This window comes from Pleurodeles waltl, chromosome 10 (assembly GCF_031143425.1).
Source record: "Pleurodeles waltl isolate 20211129_DDA chromosome 10, aPleWal1.hap1.20221129, whole genome shotgun sequence".
Taxonomy (NCBI): Eukaryota; Metazoa; Chordata; class Amphibia; order Caudata; family Salamandridae; genus Pleurodeles; species Pleurodeles waltl.
Genome location: NC_090449.1, coordinates 80,342,382 through 80,364,021, shown reverse-complemented (window position 1 = coordinate 80,364,021; position 21,640 = coordinate 80,342,382). Strand labels below are relative to the sequence as shown.

Sequence of the window (21,640 nt, the reverse complement as noted above, 5' to 3'; positions counted from 1 at the left end):
GTGGATTGTAAGGCACAGAAGGATTTAAGTGCAAAGAAATGCTCACTTTCTAAAAGTGGCATTTCTAGAATAGTAATATTAAATCCGACTTCACCAGTCAGTAGGACTTTGTATTACCATTCTGGCCATACTAAATATGACCTCCCTGCTCCTTTCAGATCAGCAGCTGCCACTTCAACAGTGTATGAGGGCAGCCCTAATGTTAGCCTATGAAGGGAGCAGGCCTCTCAGTAGTGTGAAACCGAATTTAGGAGTTTTACACTACCAGGACATATAACTACACAGGTACATGTCCTGCCTTTTACCTACACAGCACCCTGCCCTAGGGGTTACCTAGGGCACACCTTAAGGGTGACTTATATGTAGAAAAAGGGGAGTTCTAGGCTTGGCAAGTACTTTTAAATGCCAAGTCGAGGTGGCAGTGAAACTGCACACACAGGCCTTGCAATGGCAGGCCTGAGACAAGGAAAAAGGGGCTACTTAAGTGGGTGGCACAACCAGTGCTGCAGGCCCACTAGTAGCATTTAATTTACCAGCCCTATGCACATAAAGTGCACCTTACTAGGGACTTATAAGTAAATGAATAGTCCAATCAGGTAGGATTCCAGGTTACCATGTTTTAAGGGAGAGAGCATATGCACTTTAGCACTGGTTAGCAGTGGTAAAGTGCGCAAAGTCTATAAACCAGCAAAAACAGTGTCCAAAAAAATGGAGGGAGGCAGGCAAAAAGTTAGGGGTGACTACCCTAAGGCTGTCAGGTCTAACATGTGTCCCCCCCAGCTGAATGTGGGGAGAGCTACCCGACCTCCTGGGAGCTCTCGTCGCTAAGGCGGAAGTACCTGGAGAGACCATCAGCATTGGCGTGGTCAACCCCTGGGCGATGTTCCACCGTAAAGTCCATCCCCTGTAGGGAAATGGACCACCTCAAGAGTTTTGGATTCTCACCCCTCATCTGCATGAGCCATCTGAGGGGCCTGTGGTCTGTCTGAACCAGGAAGTGAGTCCCAAACAGGTAGGGTCTTAGCTTCTTCAGTGCCCAGACCACAGCAAAAGCTTCTCGTTCAATAGCACTCCACCTCTGTTCCCGTGGTAATAGCCTTCTGCTAATAAAGACTACCGGTTGATCTCTGCCCTCCTCATTCAGCTGTGCTAGGACTGCCCCTATGCCATGCTCTGAAGCGTCTGTTTGCACGATAAATTCCTGGGAGTAGTCAGGGGCCATGAGTACGGGGGCCGTGCACATGGCTTCCTTCAGGGCGTCAAAGGCTTTCTGACAAGCCTCTGTCCAATTCACCAACTTAGGTTGCTTCTTGGAAGTGAGTTCTGTCAAGGGTGTTACAATGGTACCATAGCCCTTGACAAATCGGCGGTAGTATCCTGTGAGGCCTAGAAAGGCTCTCACCTCCGTCTGTGTTCGGGGTGGTTGCCAGGCCTTGATAGTTTCAATCTTGGCCTGGAGTGGCTGCACCTTGCCACCACCCACTAGGTGTCCTAAGTACACCACGGAACCCTGCCCAATCTGGCACTTACTGGCCTTGATGGTCAGGCCTGCCTGTTGCAGGGCCTGAAGCACCTCCTTGAGGTGAAGCAGGTGTTCCTCCCAGCTGGAACTGTAGACAGCTATGTCATCCAGGTAGGCTGCACAGAAGGCATCCTTGCCAGCTAGGACCCCGTTAACCAACCGTTGGAAGGTAGCGGGGGCATTTTTCAACCCAAACGGCATCACCCGGAACTGGTAATGGCCATCCGGGGTTGAAAATGCGGATCTTTCCTTGGCCCCCTCAGTTAGGCCGATCTGCCAGTACCCTGAAGTAAGATCAAACGTACTCAGGAACTTGGCAGCGCCTAGCCTGTCCACGAGCTCATCAGCTCGGGGGATGGGTTGAGCATCAGTCCGTGTGACTGAGTTGAGACCCCGGTAGTCCACACAGAACCGGAGTTCTGGCTTCGCACCTGGGGCAGTAGCCTTAGGGACCAATACCACTGGGCTGGCCCAGGGACTACTGGATTTCTCAATGACCCCTAGAGTCAACATCTTGGAGACCTCCTCCTTGATGCTGGCCTTCACCTTATCCGACAACCTGTCAATTTTGTTTTTCACAGGGAGACTGTCACCGGTGTCAATATCATGAACACAGAGGTGGGTCAGCCCAGGAGTAAGGGAGAACAGGGGGGAGAACTGCTCCAACAGCTCATAACAGTCTCCTTTCTGATTTAGAGTCAGGGAGTCAGACAGAATGACCCCGCTTACTGACCCATCACCTTCTTGGGCAGAGAGGAGGTCAGGGAGAGGTTCACTCTCCTCTTCCGTTCCTTCATCTGTGACCAGAAGCATGTTGATCTCCGACCTCTCAAAATGAGCTTTTAGTCGGTTCACATGGAGCACCCTTAGGGGATTCCTAGGGGTTTTGAGGTCCACTAGGTAAGTGGCCTCCCCTTTCCGCTCCTTTATTTCAAATGGGCCAGACCAGCGGTCCTGGAGAGCTCTGGGCTCTACTGGCTCCATTACCCACACTTTGTCTCCAGGTTGAAACTCTACCAGGGTGGCCTTCTGGTCATACCATTGTTTCATCACCTCTTGACTGGCCTCAAGGTTATCTTGGGCTTCTTTCCAGAAGCAGGTCATCTGGTTGCGGAGGGCCAACATATAGCTGACCACATCCTGAGGGGGTGTCTTTGGAGCTTTCTCCAATCCCTCCTGGACAATGCTTAAGGGTCCCCTGACAGGGTACCCATAGAGAAGTTCAAAGGGACTGAACCCTACCCCTCTCTGGGGGACCTCTCTGTAAGCAAAGAGAAGGCATGGTAAGAGGACGTCCCACTTACGCCTCATGGCCTCAGGGAGGCCACCAATCATGCCTTTCAGGGTCTTGTTGAATCTCTCCACAAGACCGTTCGTCTGGGGGTGATAGGGTGTGGTGAACTTGTAAGTTACACCACACGCATCCCACAGAGACTTCATGTATGCAGACATCAAGTTAGTGCCTCTGTCAGACACTATTTCCTTGGGGAATCCCACACGGGTAAATATCCCCATCAGGGTTCTGGCCACCACCGGTGCAGTTACTGTCCTTAGAGGGATTGCCTCTGGGTAACGGGTGGCATGGTCCACCAAAACCAGGATGAACCTGTTGCCTAAGGCAGTTTTGGGGTCCAAGGGACCAACAATGTCGATGCCCACCCTTTCAAAGGGGGTGCCAACGACAGGAAGTGGAATCAGGGGGGTTTTAACCCTTTTTCCTGCTTTACCACTGGCCTGGCAGGTAGGACAGGATCTGCAGAACTTGTCTGAGTGTGTCCTCATTTTGGGCCAATAAAAGTGGGTGACAAGCCTGTTAAAGGTCTTGCCCTGCCCCAAATGTCCTGCCAGGGGAATGTCGTGAGCCAGACCCAGTAGGAAGGTTCGGTAACATTGGGGGACCACCAGCATACGTGCTGCCCCAAAGCCCGGAACCTTAGGCTCACTGTAGAGGAGATCATTCTCCCAATATAGGTGGTGATTGCCAGAGGCGTCGCCGGCTGCCTGGTTTGAGGCTTGTTTCCTCAACCCTTCTAGAGTGGGACATTCTTTCTGCGCCTTGCAGAATTCCTCCCTGGTGGGTCCACCCTCAACTTGCCAGCCAGCAAGCTCAGGTAAGTCACCTAGGGCGGCGATGTCTTCCCCAGTTGGCTCGGAAGCCTCCTCCTCAGGAGCCCCGTCAGCCACTGTGGGAACAGCGGGGGCCGGTTTCCCGCACCCCTGGTCCCTCCTCCTGGCAGCTCTCTGGGCCATCGTTCCAGGCTCCAGATGCCCTTGACTTCCCTCTCGGTCAGCCATGGACCGTGTGGTCATGCAGACCCACTCAGGTAACCCTAACATCTCCAGGTGAGACCTGAGCTCCACTTCTTTCCAAGCAGTGTGCTCAAGGTCATTGCCTAACAGACAATCTACAGGCATGGCAGGACTCACAGCTACTTTCAGAGTACCAGAGACCCCCCCCCACTCAAAGGGAACCAGAGCCACCGGTAGGTGACTCTCGCGATTGTCAGCGGCTCTGACCTGGTGGAATGTATTAGGTACTATCTGCTCTGCTGACACCAGCTGACTCTTGATAGTAGTCATACTGGCTCCTGTGTCACGCAGAGCCTCCACCCTCTGCCCATCAATGGTGACCCACTGCCGGTACTTGGAAGTATTTCTGGGCATGTGGGCCTTGGGCACCATTTCTCCTTCTCCCAGGGACACTAGGGAAATCTCTACCTGCTCCCCAAAGCTAGTTGGGTCCATCTCCCCCCCCGAGTGCTACACTAGTCAACCCAGGTGCCTGTCCGGTAGTGGACGGTGCCCTCTTGGGGCACTGTGGATCGCCTTTGTAGTGACCATATTGGTAACACTCCATGCATTTGGGGCTAGATTTTCCTGACCTGTCAAATGTCCCTGGCTTTTTCCCAAATTTGGAAAAGGAAGGGTTGCCACCCCCTCCCTGGGAATTCTTTTGGGGGCCTTTAGAGAGTTCCTTATCTGTAAGTTTATCTCCCCCCTCTTTCTTCTGTTGGGAACCCTGACCACCTTTGTGGGAGTCCCCCCCAGGTACCTTTTTGGACACTCTGGTGCTAACCCAGAGGTCCGCCTCCTCAGCAAGCTTCCTGGGATCAGTCAGCTTACTATCCACTAGGTGCTGGCGCAAATCGGTATAAGTAATATTAAGCATATGCTCTCTCAGGATCAAGTCATATAAACCTTTATAATCTGCTACTTTGTTGCCCCGCACCCATCCATTCAGTGCCTTACTAGAGAAATCAAAGAAATCTACCCATGTTTGTGTGGTTTGTTTGGTGCTGTCCCTGAACCTCTGACGGTATCCCTCAGGGGTCAGCCCAAACTTGGCAAGTAAAGTGGCTTTCTGGAGTGGGTATGTGTTTTGATCCGGTGGATCCAATGTGAGAAGTGTGTCCCTCCCCAATGGCGGCACATAACCCCACATAGCTACCCCCCATTGCCCTTCAGGAACCTCATGAGCCCTTAGTGCTACTTCATAAGCAGCTAACCATTTATCTATATCATCTCCCACCACAAAACTGGGCACCACATTTTTGGGTATACGAACCTTCTTTTCTCCAGCAGGTCCTGTCTGTATGCTGCCACCATTATTGCTGGATTCAGACTGTCTTGCCTTGATCTCCAGCTCCTTGAGACTCAGTTCATGAGCCAACAATAGTTTCTTTTCAGCCAAAGCTCTTTCAGCTTCCACTTGTTTGGCTGCTCTTTTAGCTTCTGCTTGTTTGGTTGCCCTTTCAGCTTCTGCTTGAATCTGTTTGGCTGTCCTTTCAGCTTCAATCTGTTTGGCTGCTCTTTCAGCCTCAGCTTGTTTGGCTTCTCTTTCTGCCCTCCTCTCCTCCTGTTGCGCCTCAATTTTCAGTTTTGCCATTTGCAATTGGAACTCCCTTTCCTCTCTCCTTTCCTCTGCGGTCAGGCTTTGCATGGAGACACTGCTCCCTGGTCTGGAAGGGTGCACAATTGCATTGGTAACACCATCCATAGATAGTGAAAATCCTTCTGAGGGGCCATTTTCTGGCTCCCCTTCCTCATCATCCTCTAAATGGGCTTCTGCCCAGGCCCTCAGCGCCACTTGAAAGTCCTCCTTTCTGGAGGCCCCTTGGGTGGGTACCCTTAATGCCCTGCAGAATCCTCTTAGTTGTTTGACCGTGTATGTATCCAACTGGACTAGGTCAAAGTCCCCTGTCTGAGACCCAGTCAGAGACATGTTGAGTGAGGATTTAGTTTTTGAAAATTGTCAGGAAAAACGGATTTTCAAAAAGAGATAAAAACCAAGTTGACCTTCAACTGTGGGTAGGTAGTGAGATACTTAGCTACTGTATGTCACTGCACAAATACAAGTCCTATCCTCACCGCTGATCACCAATGTTAGAAATGGGGTTTTTGGTTGGCAGTCAGGTTACCCTCTGTCCAAGCAAAATCCCTCACTCTAGTCAGGGTAAGTCACACACTATCCAAGATTATCCTGTGCCCACCCTCTGGTAGCTTGGCACGAGCAGTCAGGCTTAACTCAGAAGGCAATGTGTAAAGTATTTGTGCAATAAATCATACAATACCACCATATAGCACCACAAAAATACACCACACAGTGTTTAGAAAAATATATAATATTTATCAGGATAATTGTAGGTCAAAAAGAATAAAGTTGCAATGGAAAATTGTAGAAATATCACAGGGAAGTGATATAAAGTTTCTTAAGTCTTTAGAATGCAATAAAGTGTCTTTCAAGCACAAAGTACCTGGTTTCTGGTGGAAAATCTCCTCAGAGGGCCACAGGACAAGAGATGCGTGGAAAAAGGGTGTGTGCGTCGATTTCTCCTCAGCACACAAAGACTTGCGTCGTTCTTTTCCACGCGGGGAAGTCGGGCGTCGTTTTCCGGCGCGCAGACAGTCTCTTTTCGTGGATCGCGGGGACTACCAGATGTCCCGGGTCTGTGCGTGGATTCTCCTACTTGTTTTCCGGCTGCGCGTCGTTCTGCGGGACTGCGCGTCGAAGTTTCGATCTCACGGTAGGCGTCGCGTCGATTTCTCCTTGGAAGTCGGGCGGCGTTGTCCTTGCGAGGCCGTGCGTCGAAATTTTGGTCTCACGGCAGGCGTCGCGTCGATTTCTCCTCGGAAGTCGGGCGGCGTTGTCCTTGCGAGGCCTTGCGTCAAAGTTTCGCGTTCACGGTAGGCGTCGCGTCGATTTCTCCTGGAAAGTCGGGCGGCGTTGTCCTTGCGAGGTTGTGCGTCGAAGTCTCGATCGTCCCGAGAGCGTCGCGTTGATCAGCGTCGGTGTGCGGCGTTTTTCTCGCCGCGAAACAAGCTGTGCGTCGAAATTTTCGGCGCACGGAGCGTCCAAGTGAAAGGAAGAAGTCTTTTTGGTCCTGAGACTTCAAGGAACAGGAGGCAAGCTCTATCCAAGCCCTTGGAGAGCACTTTCACAGCCAGACAAGAGTTCAGCAAGGCAGCAGGGCAACAGCAAGACAGCAGTCCTTTGTAGAAAGCAGACAGGTGAGTCCTTTGAGCAGCCAGGCAGTTCTTCTTGGCAGGATGTAGTTTCTGGTTCAGGTTTCTTCTCCAGCAAGTGTCTGATGAGGTAGGGCAGAGGCCCTGTTTTATACCCAAATGTGCCTTTGAAGTGGGGGAGACTTCAAAGAGTGGCTAAGAAGTGCACCAGGTCCCCTTTCAGTTTACTCCTGTCTGCCAGGGTCCCAGTAGGGGGTGTGGCAGTCCTTTGTGTGAGAGCAGACCCTCCACCCTCCCAGCCCAGGAAGACCCATTCAAAATGCAGATGTATGCAAGTGAGGCTGAGTACCCTGTGTTTGGGGTGTGTCTGAGTGAATGCACAAGGAGCTGTCAACCAAGCCCAGCCAGACGTGGATTGTAAGGCACAGAAGGATTTAAGTGCAAAGAAATGCTCACTTTCTAAAAGTGGCATTTCTAGAATAGTAATATTAAATCCGACTTCACCAGTCAGTAGGACTTTGTATTACCATTCTGGCCATACTAAATATGACCTCCCTGCTCCTTTCAGATCAGCAGCTGCCACTTCAACAGTGTATGAGGGCAGCCCTAATGTTAGCCTATGAAGGGAGCAGGCCTCTCAGTAGTGTGAAACCAAATTTAGGAGTTTTACACTACCAGGACATATAACTACACAGGTACATGTCCTGCCTTTTACCTACACAGCACCCTGCCCTAGGGGTTACCTAGGGCACACCTTAAGGGTGACTTATATGTAGAAAAAGGGGAGTTCTAGGCTTGGCAAGTACTTTTAAATGCCAAGTCGAGGTGGCAGTGAAACTGCACACACAGGCCTTGCAATGGCAGGCCTGAGACAAGGAAAAAGGGGCTACTTAAGTGGGTGGCACAACCAGTGCTGCAGGCCCACTAGTAGCATTTAATTTACCAGCCCTATGCACATAAAGTGCACCTTACTAGGGACTTATAAGTAAATTAATAGTCCAATCAGGTAGGATTCCAGGTTACCATGTTTTAAGGGAGAGAGCATATGCACTTTAGCACTGGTTAGCAGTGGTAAAGTGCGCAGAGTCTATAAACCAGCAAAAACAGTGTCCAAAAAAATGGAGGGAGGCAGGCAAAAAGTTAGGGGTGACTACCCTAAGGCTGTCAGGTCTAACAACGACGAAATAGTAAATGTATGTAAAAAGACCAGTATTGAACATTCAGTGATTTATTTAGCCTCTTTCCATGTTCTAAGGTTCTGTAAGGTAAAACTATGAAATAAAGTTCGATATTGCAAGTTTGATTTTGCATAAGGGATTCTGGTGCCATATTTCCTCTGAGAATCACCTCATCCTCCTCATTCCATCAGCATCTTTGCTGTACCTCGGAAAGTGTTACCCTGAACTAACATTAGACTAAGGGAGAAGTATGCAATAGAAATTCGAGCTTTACTGATATCCCAGCGTACCTACTACATGAGTGACAATATCCACAGATTAATTGTTTCATTTGTAAATTCAGGGATATGCCTGGTCCCGACCTGAGTAGAGTATGTCTTTCATTACATGGTTGAAATGTACCCTAATCTCTCAGTTTTTCTATGGTTATATAAATATCTGTTTCCAAAGTATTTCACATTAACTTGTTTCCATCTTTGTATCAGACTCCGGGCTCAGATGTGATAAGGGAGCCTCCTTCAAAGTTTTCCTCGATGAATACTTCTTAGGATTCTCCAACCAGATGACGGCTCAGAATCTGGTGGCGTTGATACCTACGGAAAAGCTATCACAGGTGACAGAGTCCTTCCTTCCCCGTTCATGTTTTTGTTTTCCTTCATCAGTTTATTTACTAATAAATCTCATATCACTAGCTGGATCTTTGTTAGTCACTTCTTCATCACCCGTTTAACCAGACCATCGTTACAACAGACAAATGTTCTGCATTATGTTTTCTTGTCCTGTACGGAATGAACTGGTGATCTCAATCTAACTTTCATGGGACGGGTGTCCATGGACCAACACTCTACACTCTTTTGGTAGTGGGCGCAAGCCTTCTGGCAACCTTGCCAGAGACTTCACGCCTATTGAATACCAATTGAAACAACTATTTTTTCAACTTCTAAAAGCTGTGTGGAGCACGAGCAAGTGTCCTCTTCCTTTGCCCAAGATCTATGAGCTCTGTGAAGACAGACAGGGCACCTTCCTCCATCAGTGCTAGTTATTTGGCACCTGACTAGCACTATGAGAGATGTCTTTGTTGCAACAGTCACTTGGGACCAGTCAGAATCGCATCAGCTCAGAATTAACAAATATTGGCAAAGTCAATAGGTCCTGCCTTTGGGCCTACTTACTTTATCAAGGTTTTTTAGCCGTGCTGTACAGCATGCCCGATGATGACCAGCACGGCTAAAGAATCAAAAAAAGCTTATAAAGTAGCCGTCCATGTCATTTTGGAGGAGGATGAACCATAATGCACATGCCTCCAAATTGATACGGGCACCTTTATGTTTTTTTACCGATATGAGTTGGATTGGTACCTGAAAAGAAAAGAAAGCAGCTGGGGATAAAACAATAACATTTGATTTAAGTTTGATATTTGTAAAGCAGCACACACACCAACAGGAGGATTCTTGACACGTAGGGGAATTATGGAAAGAACACTCTGAAACTCAAAAAAACACAAATCCTACAGGTAAATCCTCATACATTTAACAAAGTAGAAACCTTGCAAGAGCCTTTCTACCTGCAAGATCGGCCTGTGTTTGCGAAACGGATTCGGATGAAAAGTGTCTGATTTTATTTTAAACTGTTCCCAGAAAATGTATATATTATGTTTAGGGCTCCTGGCTTTATGGTGTTTATTTTTTTAATATAGCTGTCCGTATTTATCCATGTTTATTTATTAGCCACCATTTCTGCATTTGTATATATTTATTTTGATCTTTTATGAATAAATAAAGTTGTGACTCATATATTTTCATGTATATTTAACTGAATGTGCACTAATTCTCTGATGTCTGCTAGGTTTGAGCACATTAAGGGTTCATATGTAGTAACATAACAAACCCACGTGAAAACATTAGCAATATAGAAACAATAGGTATAAATATGCTATTATTTAAGGAAATTTAATGCTATTTTCTAACTCTCCAGCCTGTCAGTCTGCTGTCAGTTGTTGACCTGGAATTCATGAATGACATGGCGAGTCTTGCAAAAGAAGCCTTATTTTCTGTATTTTTCTGCTTTTTAAAATTAGGACAAACAGGAACCACGTTGTTTTCTATCTGTATTTATCTAATAACATTAGTAAAAAAGGAAAACTTGGAACATTAATGATGCGTTCCAATCATGCTCCCTACTCCACAGCAGCATGGTACCCTTCTTGCCGCTATCACCTACACACATCTCTGTAAGTGGATATGCTCAGGTCTGCTCTTAAAAAGGAGTGGGTGGTCTGAAAGTCAACAGGGCATTTTGTATTTTAGTTGCATTTTCTACACTGCGCTGCACACTTCACTATGCTGCACTTCAGTTCCTTTAACTGATATTATGTCTATTAATGAATTTCAGAAATTAAACTCCCTGCTGCCCAAAGAACTTTTTGACATCCTGACACGACCAAAGAGCGCCATCAACAGTACAACATGGGAAATCCTTCTGACCCATTACACTAATATGGGTAACCTCAAGGAACTAGTGGACATCATAAGAAAACAGTATGAGGTAGGTTCTGTGTTCAGTGCTCAAGACCCAGAGTGCATCAAGCCAAGAGAACTCCTAATAGGTTGAACAACCTGGAATTTTCCATTTCCATAGGCAGTGGACCCTTAGTAAGGAGTCCTGTGATGGATCATTCCAATTTGTGGCATCAGGAGGTAGACTAGAGGCATTTGGATCCAGCTCCCCAGTGCTCCCTTCTGTACTGCCAGAAGGCAGGACAACCTAGAGAGGTGTTGACAATGCCCCTGGATCTGGTTTTAGTGTGTTAATGCATGCAAATGTAGGCATTTGAAAACATGCATAGTCTTTTTCTGCTGTGTCACTGTGGAAACTGCCTATTTCAGGGCTTCCTAAGTCTGTGCCTGGTTTTCATAATTTAAGCCACAGTGGCCCAAAGGACTGGGAAATAAAAGACTGGACACTATGAGAGGCAGCACAGAAAGCTGTGGGATCCAGAGATGAGTGCCACAAGTGGTTTCTATGCTCTTAAGCATGCCTTCTATGCTATGTGTTAGTATTTTAAAGTCATATGTAGCTAATACTTGTTATACCCTGGGATCACACCACCTTTGGTCCTTCAGTTTTTGCAAACTGGGTGCTAGCAATGTAGTCAACCGTTCGAGAAAGTATTTAAAGATCTTAGGTGGAATTGTACTCTGTAAGGTGCCTTTCTTATGAATGATGACACAGATTCTTGACTTGCTGTTCAGGGAAAGCCCATTTCATGTAATCCCTGAGCCTGTCGGGAGTGGTGGTGGTGTACTGTTTAGAATCAAGCAAGCACCACAACACACCCCCTCATGTTTTGGGACACTGAAGGGGCATACTCATTCCATCATCCCATACTAATAATACAAACAGAATTGGGTGTCTGATTCCTTTCCGAGATGGTATGTGGATCCAGGTCATGTGCCACACATCCTGCCAGTCTGTTTTTTCAGCACACAACACTTATAACAGTCAAGGCGAAACAACAAATCTAGGAATGAAATGTGCTGTGAGCTGAAAAAGCAGAAATGGATGAAAAAGCCCTACATGGCATGGGTCTCATCCTCATCTTCATCTCTTAAATATTTTACATAGGTATTGTTTGTTATTGGTATGTGTATCACATTCAAGAATGATATCTCTATACGGGAGCTGACCTTGCATGAAATGTATTTGCTGTTATTTCTCAATTAATACACTTAGCAATAAAATAATTGATAAAAAGAAAAAGCCCAATATGACATGGGCCCACTAGGCATTGCGGTCCTAAGTTACACTTCCATAAAAACGGACATATAAATCCAGGGTCATAGGCCCATGGCCATATTACATTCTCCCATCCAAACTAAATCTGCATACTTTGAAGGTCACTGCTATGATGTCAGTGGACTGGGAAATCCCTCTGTTGCCCTTGTCCAACTGAGGTTTAATTGGGTGCACATTAGGTGAGGGCAAAATGTTCTGCTCTCAGGATTGGTGGACTTTTTCTGGCCAAATTCCCCTACACCCAGCTTGGTGGAATTTCTTTCTTTCATGAGACTCAAGGATTGAAAGTTGGCAAGAGTGAGCGAGATTTGGCATACCCTTATGTGATTTCCAGTGGCCAGGAGGACAACCAGCAAGATTTTTCTAACACGGTTGGTCACAACTGTTTGCGGTCAGAAGGCTGCTGCTCAAGTAGAAAGTCTACTGGACGCAGCAAAGTCACCTACTCGAGTGGCAGCAAAATCAACCTGAGTAGCTGTACCTTCTGGTGCACTGCGTGGTGCATTTCGTGCTGATTTTTCAGCACGGAGCGCTTTACCAGTGCTAAATCACAGTGCGAGCATCGCAACATGCCTATTTCCGCAAGAAGACAGAACTCTGCAGAATCTCGCTGAGTTTTTATGTAACTCCCCGGAATTGCACAGAGTCAAATTCTGCGAGTTCCACCCACCCATGCAGATAAGTACTCAGGAAAACCGATTCATTATTTTCAGTTATGATCTGGTATTTTCAGGTCTGGAAACACTGGACCATTTATTATATATGACACAGCAAAAGCCACTCCTGGGGATACTGGCAGAGATTCCCGTACTGTGGGTCTACAGGTCACTGCTACAGCTATATGTGTCTGAATGCTATATGGTACAGTGATGGAGAAAGAAACAAGGGAAGTATAATCCAAGGTAGCTAGATGTGTTTAGTAACCAGACTACCTCCATCTAAATAGGAACTAAAACTAAGAATCCTTAACATGATTGTACACAGAACTTGATATTATATACTGGAGCACAGTGACATCCACATCAAAATTTTAAATAATTGCAAATGTATTCTAAACAGTCATTGTGCAGTTTAAACAAACCTTCGCAGTAGGACAATAGCGCTCCCACAAATGTGGATTGCACTACCATTTAATAGGTCGCTGAGTGCTTCTGTTAGTAGGTGAGGTACGTCCACAATTCAGAAGATGGAAACACTCATCTCTCCCGTGGACATGGTCATTGTGGCCTAACATTGTCTCGTGTAACCGTATTTGGAAATGCATACATTTTAATTTCCATAGTCTTTCTATTGACCTATGTTTCATTTATCCAACGTTTTGGCAGTTCTCGGTTTTTACAGACAGTCCTTATGTCTTCAGAAAACACAGCACTCAATACAGAAGATGCAAAATAAAGAGTGGGGTTTGGGTCAGATACCGGACGTTACCACTCAGCCCGCCTCCTCCCTCCATGTTCAATGCTTTGTCCACTCAGCCCTCATGGCCGCTGCTTGAGACTGGGCAAAGCAGGACAGGTGCTGTCAGGAAGGTGGACCTGTTGCAAACAGAAACGCCATTCTGTATTCACTGACGCCAAAAGGGCGAGATGTCCATCTACCAGGTGGAGTATAGGACAGAAAACTTTCCTCAGCAGAACTCTCATCATTGTCGTTGACCGATGTACCCAGTCCTTGCACCACAATTGGGTAGCCGAAGGGTGCCAGTGCAGGTTTGGGTGAATAGTCTCTCCGAGGGCAATGCTCGAGTGCGTTGGAAGGCACTGGCAGTAAATAAATGCTGACACTGAAACAGGCCTCCACCAGGCCCTAACATCTTGCTCTTCCCTCATCATGCAAACAAATGCAGTGCATCTGAAAAAATACCCTACATAACAGAGAAGCAGGCAATTACTTGACTCTCCTTTTCACATCTGCCAAGTGCTGCCCCCAATTCTACCACTAGAATACTTCCCAGAATAAAACCATAATAATGACATCTGAAAATCAAATGCTGTTACAATCCAGGGAATGTATTACAGAAAGTGCCCTTGAGGCACAAGGGGCATGTGCTCCCGGTTTGTATGCCCCGGGCACCTTGGTATTACAGAAAGTGCCCTTGAGACACAAGGGGCATGTGCTCCCGGTTTGTATGCCCCGGGCACCTTGGTATTACAGAAAGTGCCCTTGAGACACAAGGGTCATGTGCTCCCGGGCACCTTGGTATTACAGAAAGTGCCCTTGAGGCACAAGGGGCATGTGCTCCCGGTTTGTATGCCCCGGGCACCTTGGTATTACAGAAAGTGCCCTTGAGGCACAAGGGGCATGTGCTCCCGGTTTGTATGCCCCGGGCACCTTGGTATTACAGAAAGTGCCCTTGAGACACAAGGGGCATGTGCTCCCGGTTTGTATGCCCCGGGCACCTTGGTATTACAGAAAGTGCCCTTGAGGCACAAGGGGCATGTGCTCCCGGTTTGTATGCCCCGGGCACCTTGGTATTACAGAAGGGGCCGCAGACACTTGGGTGGCCCTTCTATTATACAAATAGAATTGGCACACATGTAGTGTCAGCGCTATCTCAGTAGTGCTTTTCCTCATTTGCATGGAAGAGCGGCCACATATAAATGAGGGATTCGCTTTACCTCTGCGACCACAACGCAATATGGATGCGGGAGCAAAGGCAAAGATGTTGTCAGTAACTCCACTGAAAGTGCGCCACAAAAACGCGGTGCACTGTCAGTGCGCCCCCTGAGTGGAGCCCTCTTGAGGAATGAAAAGGGGTCCCTTGGCCCCCCGAACATCCCCTTGCAGGTGGGCACAGTCATGCGCTGCACCCGCCTACAAGGGGATCTCTAATCCCTTTTGAAAGTGCCGATGGGTTGCTGCTTGTACTGAAACGCGGTGTATCTTTGAAGAAGCTGTTCCGTATTTCACTTGAATGCGCTGCCCCCAGGAATGTGCTGCCCCTGGGGCAGCCCGAGTTCGCACCTGCCCTGAGGGCAGCACTTTCAACATAATAGGCTGCACGTTCCCCAGTGTGCATGGCATAGCCGTTTGAAGGTGCACCGTGACGCAGACAGGGAGAATTCACCCTTATCATAATACGGACCCTGTACATTACTGCCAACCTCACCCTAACATTAACATCTGAAAGTACCCCCTACCACGAGCTGACATCACACAGCCACACCTCAGCAAATAAACTACGACCTCACAGTATCACATATTTGGTCCAGAATCACTTTACCATAGCACAGCATTACCACTGCATACCACTGAACAGAACGACATAGTGGTGTATACTGTGGTGTATACTGTTTGTATCCACTGATGCACTCACTAATTGCTGCTGCCATTCACTCGCTTATTGAAGCATTCATACATGCACCCAGTCATTCACCCATGCACTTGTAGCTAATAATTATTGATACATTCATTCATTCATCAACTCCAGCACACCGAAACTTGTCAATCAATGAAGAAACAAATTTGGTTAACAAATAGCTGATCGAATGCATTTGCCAATGCTTATTACCGAAGTACCTGACCGTGAATGTAAGCCACCCAAAATCTATCCTTCCTAAAAAGCCAATTTTTTGCCATGTATCGAGATTCACAGAGCGCAAAAGGCCTTACTGTATAATATATAATAGAAATGCCCAGAGAGGACTCTACGTGCGCGCCTCCCTCTGCTACTACGCCCTTGTGGTGGTGTGTTATGGTTCTTGTATGCTATGGCAGCTCATATTGGAGGGCAGCCTCCATCTCCAGGTATACTCCCATATCACCAGCCCTGGCAGCATGATCACATACAAAAGGGGTGGCACGCCAGAGCAGAGGTGGCGAAGGCAGAATATGAAAGGCCACTGGATTCTAGAAGTACATAGGCGCCGGCGCAGAGCCAGGGGCTCCACCCAACAAGTGAGTGACGAATTTAGATGTCAAGTGGATGCGTGTCTTTCATACATTCGGCCAGTATCGGGTGTTTTAATTAAGCTAATATGTCTTTGTATATCGAATTTTTTACATTTAAATTCCTAATTGGAAAAATGAAACAACAAGTCCCATTTTGCAGTGTTGGTCAAAAGTGGCAGAAAGTGCGTCACAACACAGCGGGCCTCTTCCCAGCAAGGGGACACCTAGCAGGAGCCTGTGGTACTGCAAGCTTGTGGGTCACACTCTATCATTAATTCAATAGCATCTTGTTCACGTTTGGTACTGCAGTCTTGCACTGCTTACTCTCAAACACCCAACACTGCCAAGTCTAATAGGTCTGGTTTGAATGTGCTAACGCATGCGACCAGCATTTGTTCATGCCTCTGCATTAACACATTGTAGGCAGACCTATTGGCTTTGCCAGGTCTTCTTGTTTCTGAAGCTCTGTACAAGGTATGCCTTTCAGACTTTGCTGAACAGAGGGTAAACAGAGGCAGGTAGGACAGCCCCTTAACAGCACAACCTGGTGTGCAAGGAGGAAGTAAACGGACACGAAGGCACCCTGTCATTGTAATCTAAGATTAACTTGAAGAAGAATGGTTCGGGCATGTCCATAAACAAAGCAGATTTGTCTTTTGTTTCTTCCTACTCTACCTGGCCTTCAGTGATGAGGAGGTCATTAGATCTGTGTCAATGCACTACTTATCAGTCCAGGACAGCATCACTCCACCTCTCTGCGCTTCTTGCCTACCACAGTAAGTAAAACATGATGCCCCGAGTTACACTAAATCTGGCGTGGCCTTTTCACTGGGGAAATAAAATGGGCGGTTTCTAACACAGCGCACCTGGGCTAATGATGAGCACTGATTGTAATATTACTGAAGAAAACTCTCAGTGAAGATTGTTTTATGATTCAAGTTTTTTTTATCCATGCCCTCTGAAATGATTATTTGTGGCTGTCACTAGGGGAGCCTGACCAGTGAGAACCGCACAAACATCCTGGCTGCTGTTTGGCCCGCCTTTACGAATGGGATGAACTCCCTGAACTCTAAGGATCTGGATGATTGGCTGAATGATCTGCTGCAACCATTCCTACCCTTACTCACCGTGCAACTATTCAATGTTTCTAACGTCATCAATACAAACTGCCTTGTACTTCGTAAACTGTGAGTATTACAGCTTGGACTGTCCAAGCCAACATTTGAGAGTGCACTGGCCTATAAAAAATTAGGGTGATGAAGAGAGCAGACAAGATGACCAATACGGGACAACGAGAGTAGACACACCGTTTGGCATTCCTCCCCCTCAAATTACACAAACAAGTCCATGCTGCAGATAAGTGTGTAGTGTCTGCTATCATTTTGCTGGAGGGTTATTTCCTCAGTATGGCTGGATAGTCTGCCTCCATTGTTGGCACTGCTGAGGACTCCTAAATTAACCCTAATATGACCATTGGGTTCTCTTTAATAATTCTACAGACTTTAGATCGGATAGGTCATGATGCAGGACTCAAAGACTGGTCTAGGTACCTGTGTTTGATGCTATAATCGAATACACTGTACATTGCTGGAGAAAAGGCCAAATGTGTGGTTGTGTGATTGAGGTGGTGTTACAAAGAGGATGATCAGTCATTTGCTCTAGTTTTCTGACTGATAATGTCTCAACACCCACACCCTCCTCCCCCAATAGCTGTTAATGTGTCAGTCAGGTTGCTGCATTCTAGCCTTTGGTAGAGGCGGCACTCTCAGCTGGCGAGCCAGGGAGCTGACGCAGGAAGGAGACTTAGGCAATGAACTTGATCAAGATAGCTGCTGATGAGCCTAAGACACTGGAGCTATGGGCGGTAGTGGAGACTGGACTTGGATCAGGGATAAGGGTGTCAAAATAGGTGGTGTAGTGTGCTTCAAAGTATGGTTAAGGGGTAAGTGTGTGGAAACAGATGGTGTAGTGTGCCTCACAGTATGGTTACGGGGTAAGTGTGTGGAAACAGATGGTGTAGTGTGTTTCACAGTATGTTTACGGAGTAAGCATGTGGAAAAAGTTGGTGTAGTTTGGTTCACAGTATGGTTACGGGGTAAGATTGTGGAAACAGGTGGTTTAGTGTGATTCATAGTATGGTTTTGGGATAAGCGTGTGGGAACAGGTGGTGTAGTGTGCTTCATAGTATGGTTACAGGGTAAGTGTGTGGAAACAGGTGGTGTACTGTGCTTCATAGTATGGTTACAGGGTAAGCGTGTAGAACAAGGTGGTGTGGTTTGCTTCACAGTATGGCTGTGGGGTAAGAGTGTGGAAACAGGTGGTGTAGTGTGCTTCATAGTATGGTTATGGGGTAAGCGTGTGGAAACAAGTGGTGTAATGTGCTTCACAGTATGGCTACGGGGTAAGCGTGTGGAAACAGATGATGTGGTTTGCTTCACAGTATGGTTATGGGTAAGCGTGTGGGAACAGGTGGTGTAGTGTGTTTCATAGTATGGTTACAGGGTATGTGTGTGGAAACAGGTGGTGTAATGTGCTTCACAGTATGGCTACGGGGTAAGCGTGTGGAAGCGTGTGGAAACAAGTGGTGTAATGTGCTTCACAGTATGGCTACGGGGTAAGCGTGTGGAAACAGTTGATGTGGTTTGCTTCACAGTATGGTTATGGGTAAGCGTGTGGAAACAGGTGGTGTAGTGTGTTTCATAGTATGGTTACAGGGTATGTGTGTGGAAACAGGTGGTGTAATGTGCTTCAAAGTATGGCTAGGGGGTAAGCGTGTGGAAACAGATGGTGTAGTTTGGTTCACAGTATAGTTACATGGTAAGCGTGTGGAAACAGGTGGTGTACTGTGCTTCATAGTATGGTTACAGGGTAAGCGTGTGGAAACAGGTGGTGTAGTGTGTTTCATAGTATTGTTACAGGGTAAGCGTGTGGAAACAGATGGTGTAGTTTGGTTCGCAGTATGGTTACAGGGTAAGCGTGTGGAAACAGGTTGTGTACTGTGCTTCATAGTATGGTTACAGGGTAAGCGTGTAGAAACAGGTGGTGTAGTGTGATTCATAGTATGGTTTGGGGGTAAGCATATGGGAACAGGTGGTGTAGTGTGATTCATAGTATGGTTTGGGGGTAAGCATATGGGAACAGGTGGTGTAGTGTGATTCATAGTATGGTTTGGGGGTAAGCATATGGGAACAGGTGGTGTAGTGTGATTCATAGTATGGTTTGGGGTAAGCATATGGGAACAGGTGGTGTAGTGTGCTTCATAGTATGGTTACAGAATAATCTTGTGGGAAAAGGTGGTGTAGTGTGCTTCATGGTATGGTTACAGGGTAAGTGTGTGGAAACAGGTGGTGTAGTTTGCTTCTTAGTATGCTTATGAGGTAAGCGTGTAAAAACAGGTGGTGTAGTTTGCTTCATACTATATCTATCCTGTTCCTCCACAAACATATGTCTACACACTTGCCCGTTTGTCTCTATAATTTGGTCTGGATTTGGGTTTTTGGAACTATTTCCTGGTGTAGAAATGGTGCCACTGTCAGGCGCTTTCTCAGGACGCATCACTGCCATACATCAAATGTAGTTGGTGTCCGTTAGGACATTTGTGGGGGACCGAGGCACCGAAATCTATGATGTACGCGACACTGTTGACCCTTTTATGTCTCACACCCAGAGTCAAGACTTTATCAGGACTTTATGGCAATTATACAGTTGGCACCCAGCAAGGAATCTACACTGTCATCAAAGTCATTCTTCAGCAGTCAGGTAATTATAGAGCTTAAATGCAGTTTTCTGTCTAAGCAGCGTATTTCTCTTCACCTTGACTAGCAAAGCTCTACAAACTAATATTGAAAATGCCAAAAAACATTGTACTTCTCGCTTGCCAGGTCTACATCTAAGATAACTGTGCCTCTTTTCTTAGTAAATATTTCTCTTTGTGGCGAGCTTTTCATTGTGCTGTTGGTACTACAAAGTGTTGTCTAACAACTTACTCCGCATTGCCACAGACCAGAAAAATTCCCTGCTAAGCGTACAAAACCAACCATCAAACGGCGGAGCATGTCATGAGTTTGTACTCTCCCTTCATTGCCTCCCCTCGTCCTCCCAAAATCAGTCCAACAACGCTTTCTTTACAACGAAAGCATTGTTGGACTGATGTTGGACTTTAGGTCCAACACTTTCCCTACTGTTGGGAGACTGGAGCTGGGATAGTAAATTATACTATTCCAAAGTCCAGCGCTTTCCCTAAGGCAAGTTATTGTAACAACTTGTGCGGTAAAGGAATGCGGTGTAAAGATGCATTTGTGGTTCGGACCGCGTTGTTAAGGCAGAGGGTGGTTCGAGCCATATTGTAGAGGTTTTTCCCTTAAAAAATAGGTGCAAAAAGACAGCTCCAAATCTACACACTTCCAAACTAAAGAAGAAAAAAAAGAAAACATGCTGGCACCTACACCTGGTGGGCAACTGCTTGCTATTAAAAGTTGTAATAAAAAAAAAAAAAAAACATTGCACCTAATTTTAATAGAACTATGCAGGTAGTTCTTTGCAGTCAGATGTACTTAGAGAAAGTATTGAAATCTTTTTTAGTTTTTAGTTATAGGCCCATATTTATAGCAAAATGACGTAGCACGAGGCTGCGCCAAAATTGGCAGCGCCACGCTGCATCATTTTCTCAACGCAGGGATGGGCCCTATTTAATTGACTAGGGCACACCCCTGTGTTGTCCCCTACGCTGGCGCAAAATTTATCTGCCAATGCCAACGCATGAATCCTTGCACCATCATGCAAGGATGTCTGCGTTGAGGGGTGTGAATGTTTATGTGCGGGAAGGTGTCCCTTCCTGCACATAAACAATCACTAATGGAGATTTGACACTTCTGCGTGTGCTGCAGAATGCAGCATGCACAGGCATGCCAAAGTGTCATTTTGAAATGATTGTTATGTGCAGGAAGGGACACCTTCCCGCACAGAAACAATCATGTCTAGCATTTCACTCTTTCGATGCGTGCTGCAGAATGCAGCACACTTAGAAAAAGCAAAAAACGAGGAGGAATAAAAGTATTCCTCCTTGTTGTGTGCCTTGCTGACACCACCCCTGGGGTGGCGGTAGATTTTGGCGTTGCCTTAGGTTTATAAAAACATGTAAATCTGAGGCAGCGTCAAATTGCAATGGGTGTTGCTGTGGCACGTCCACAGCAACACCCATTACATGCCCCTTCCACGCAAAGGGCTGCGTGTGAAGGGGTCGTATTTACAAGCTGGCGTTAAGCCACAAATGTGATTTAAAGCCACCTTGTAAATACGGCGCAGGGCATACCGGAGTGTCACTGAAAGCACAAAGGTTAATTTGTGCAGGTGATAGGGACCGGCACTCATTTCAGAGGGCTTATAGCCTCATCAGACTTTAACCCAGCAAAAGAGACATAAAGATAGAAAAGAGAAAACTAAAGAGGAGGAGAAAAATAGAAAGAAGTGACAAAGGGAGAAATCCAGCATGAAAATGAGCCTGCAACAGTAAGATAATGGGCGGGTAATTGTAGATTGGATAAAGAAAGAGGTATGAGGTAAAATGAATACTAGTCAGCCGTGGTATTTTGCACCTCTTGCAATCGACAGCGGGCTCCTAAATAAAACTTAGGGCTTTACTCTTATTTCTGTATTTTAACAATTTAGGCACTGGGACTTTTTAGACGTTAAAAAAGAACAATATTAGACATTGTTTTTGAAGCTGGAGAAAAACATGTGTTACTGTGACTGGGGATGTTACCAGCCTTATATGTGATGGATATATGTCTGT

The 21,640-nt window shown here is 46.5% G+C and overlaps 1 protein-coding gene across 1 annotated transcript in view; it reads left to right on the top strand.

The window, feature by feature from the left end:
• Positions 1-21,640, top strand: part of LOC138262378 (uncharacterized) — a 269,900-nt gene that overhangs the window by 108,990 nt on the left and 139,270 nt on the right. Inside the window, exons 15-18 of the mRNA XM_069212276.1 lie at positions 8,649-8,776; positions 10,555-10,707; positions 16,837-17,036; positions 19,517-19,608. Of these exons, the coding sequence (XP_069068377.1) occupies positions 8,649-8,776; positions 10,555-10,707; positions 16,837-17,036; positions 19,517-19,608 (573 nt within the window). The remainder of the gene's footprint in view (positions 1-8,648; positions 8,777-10,554; positions 10,708-16,836; positions 17,037-19,516; positions 19,609-21,640) is intronic.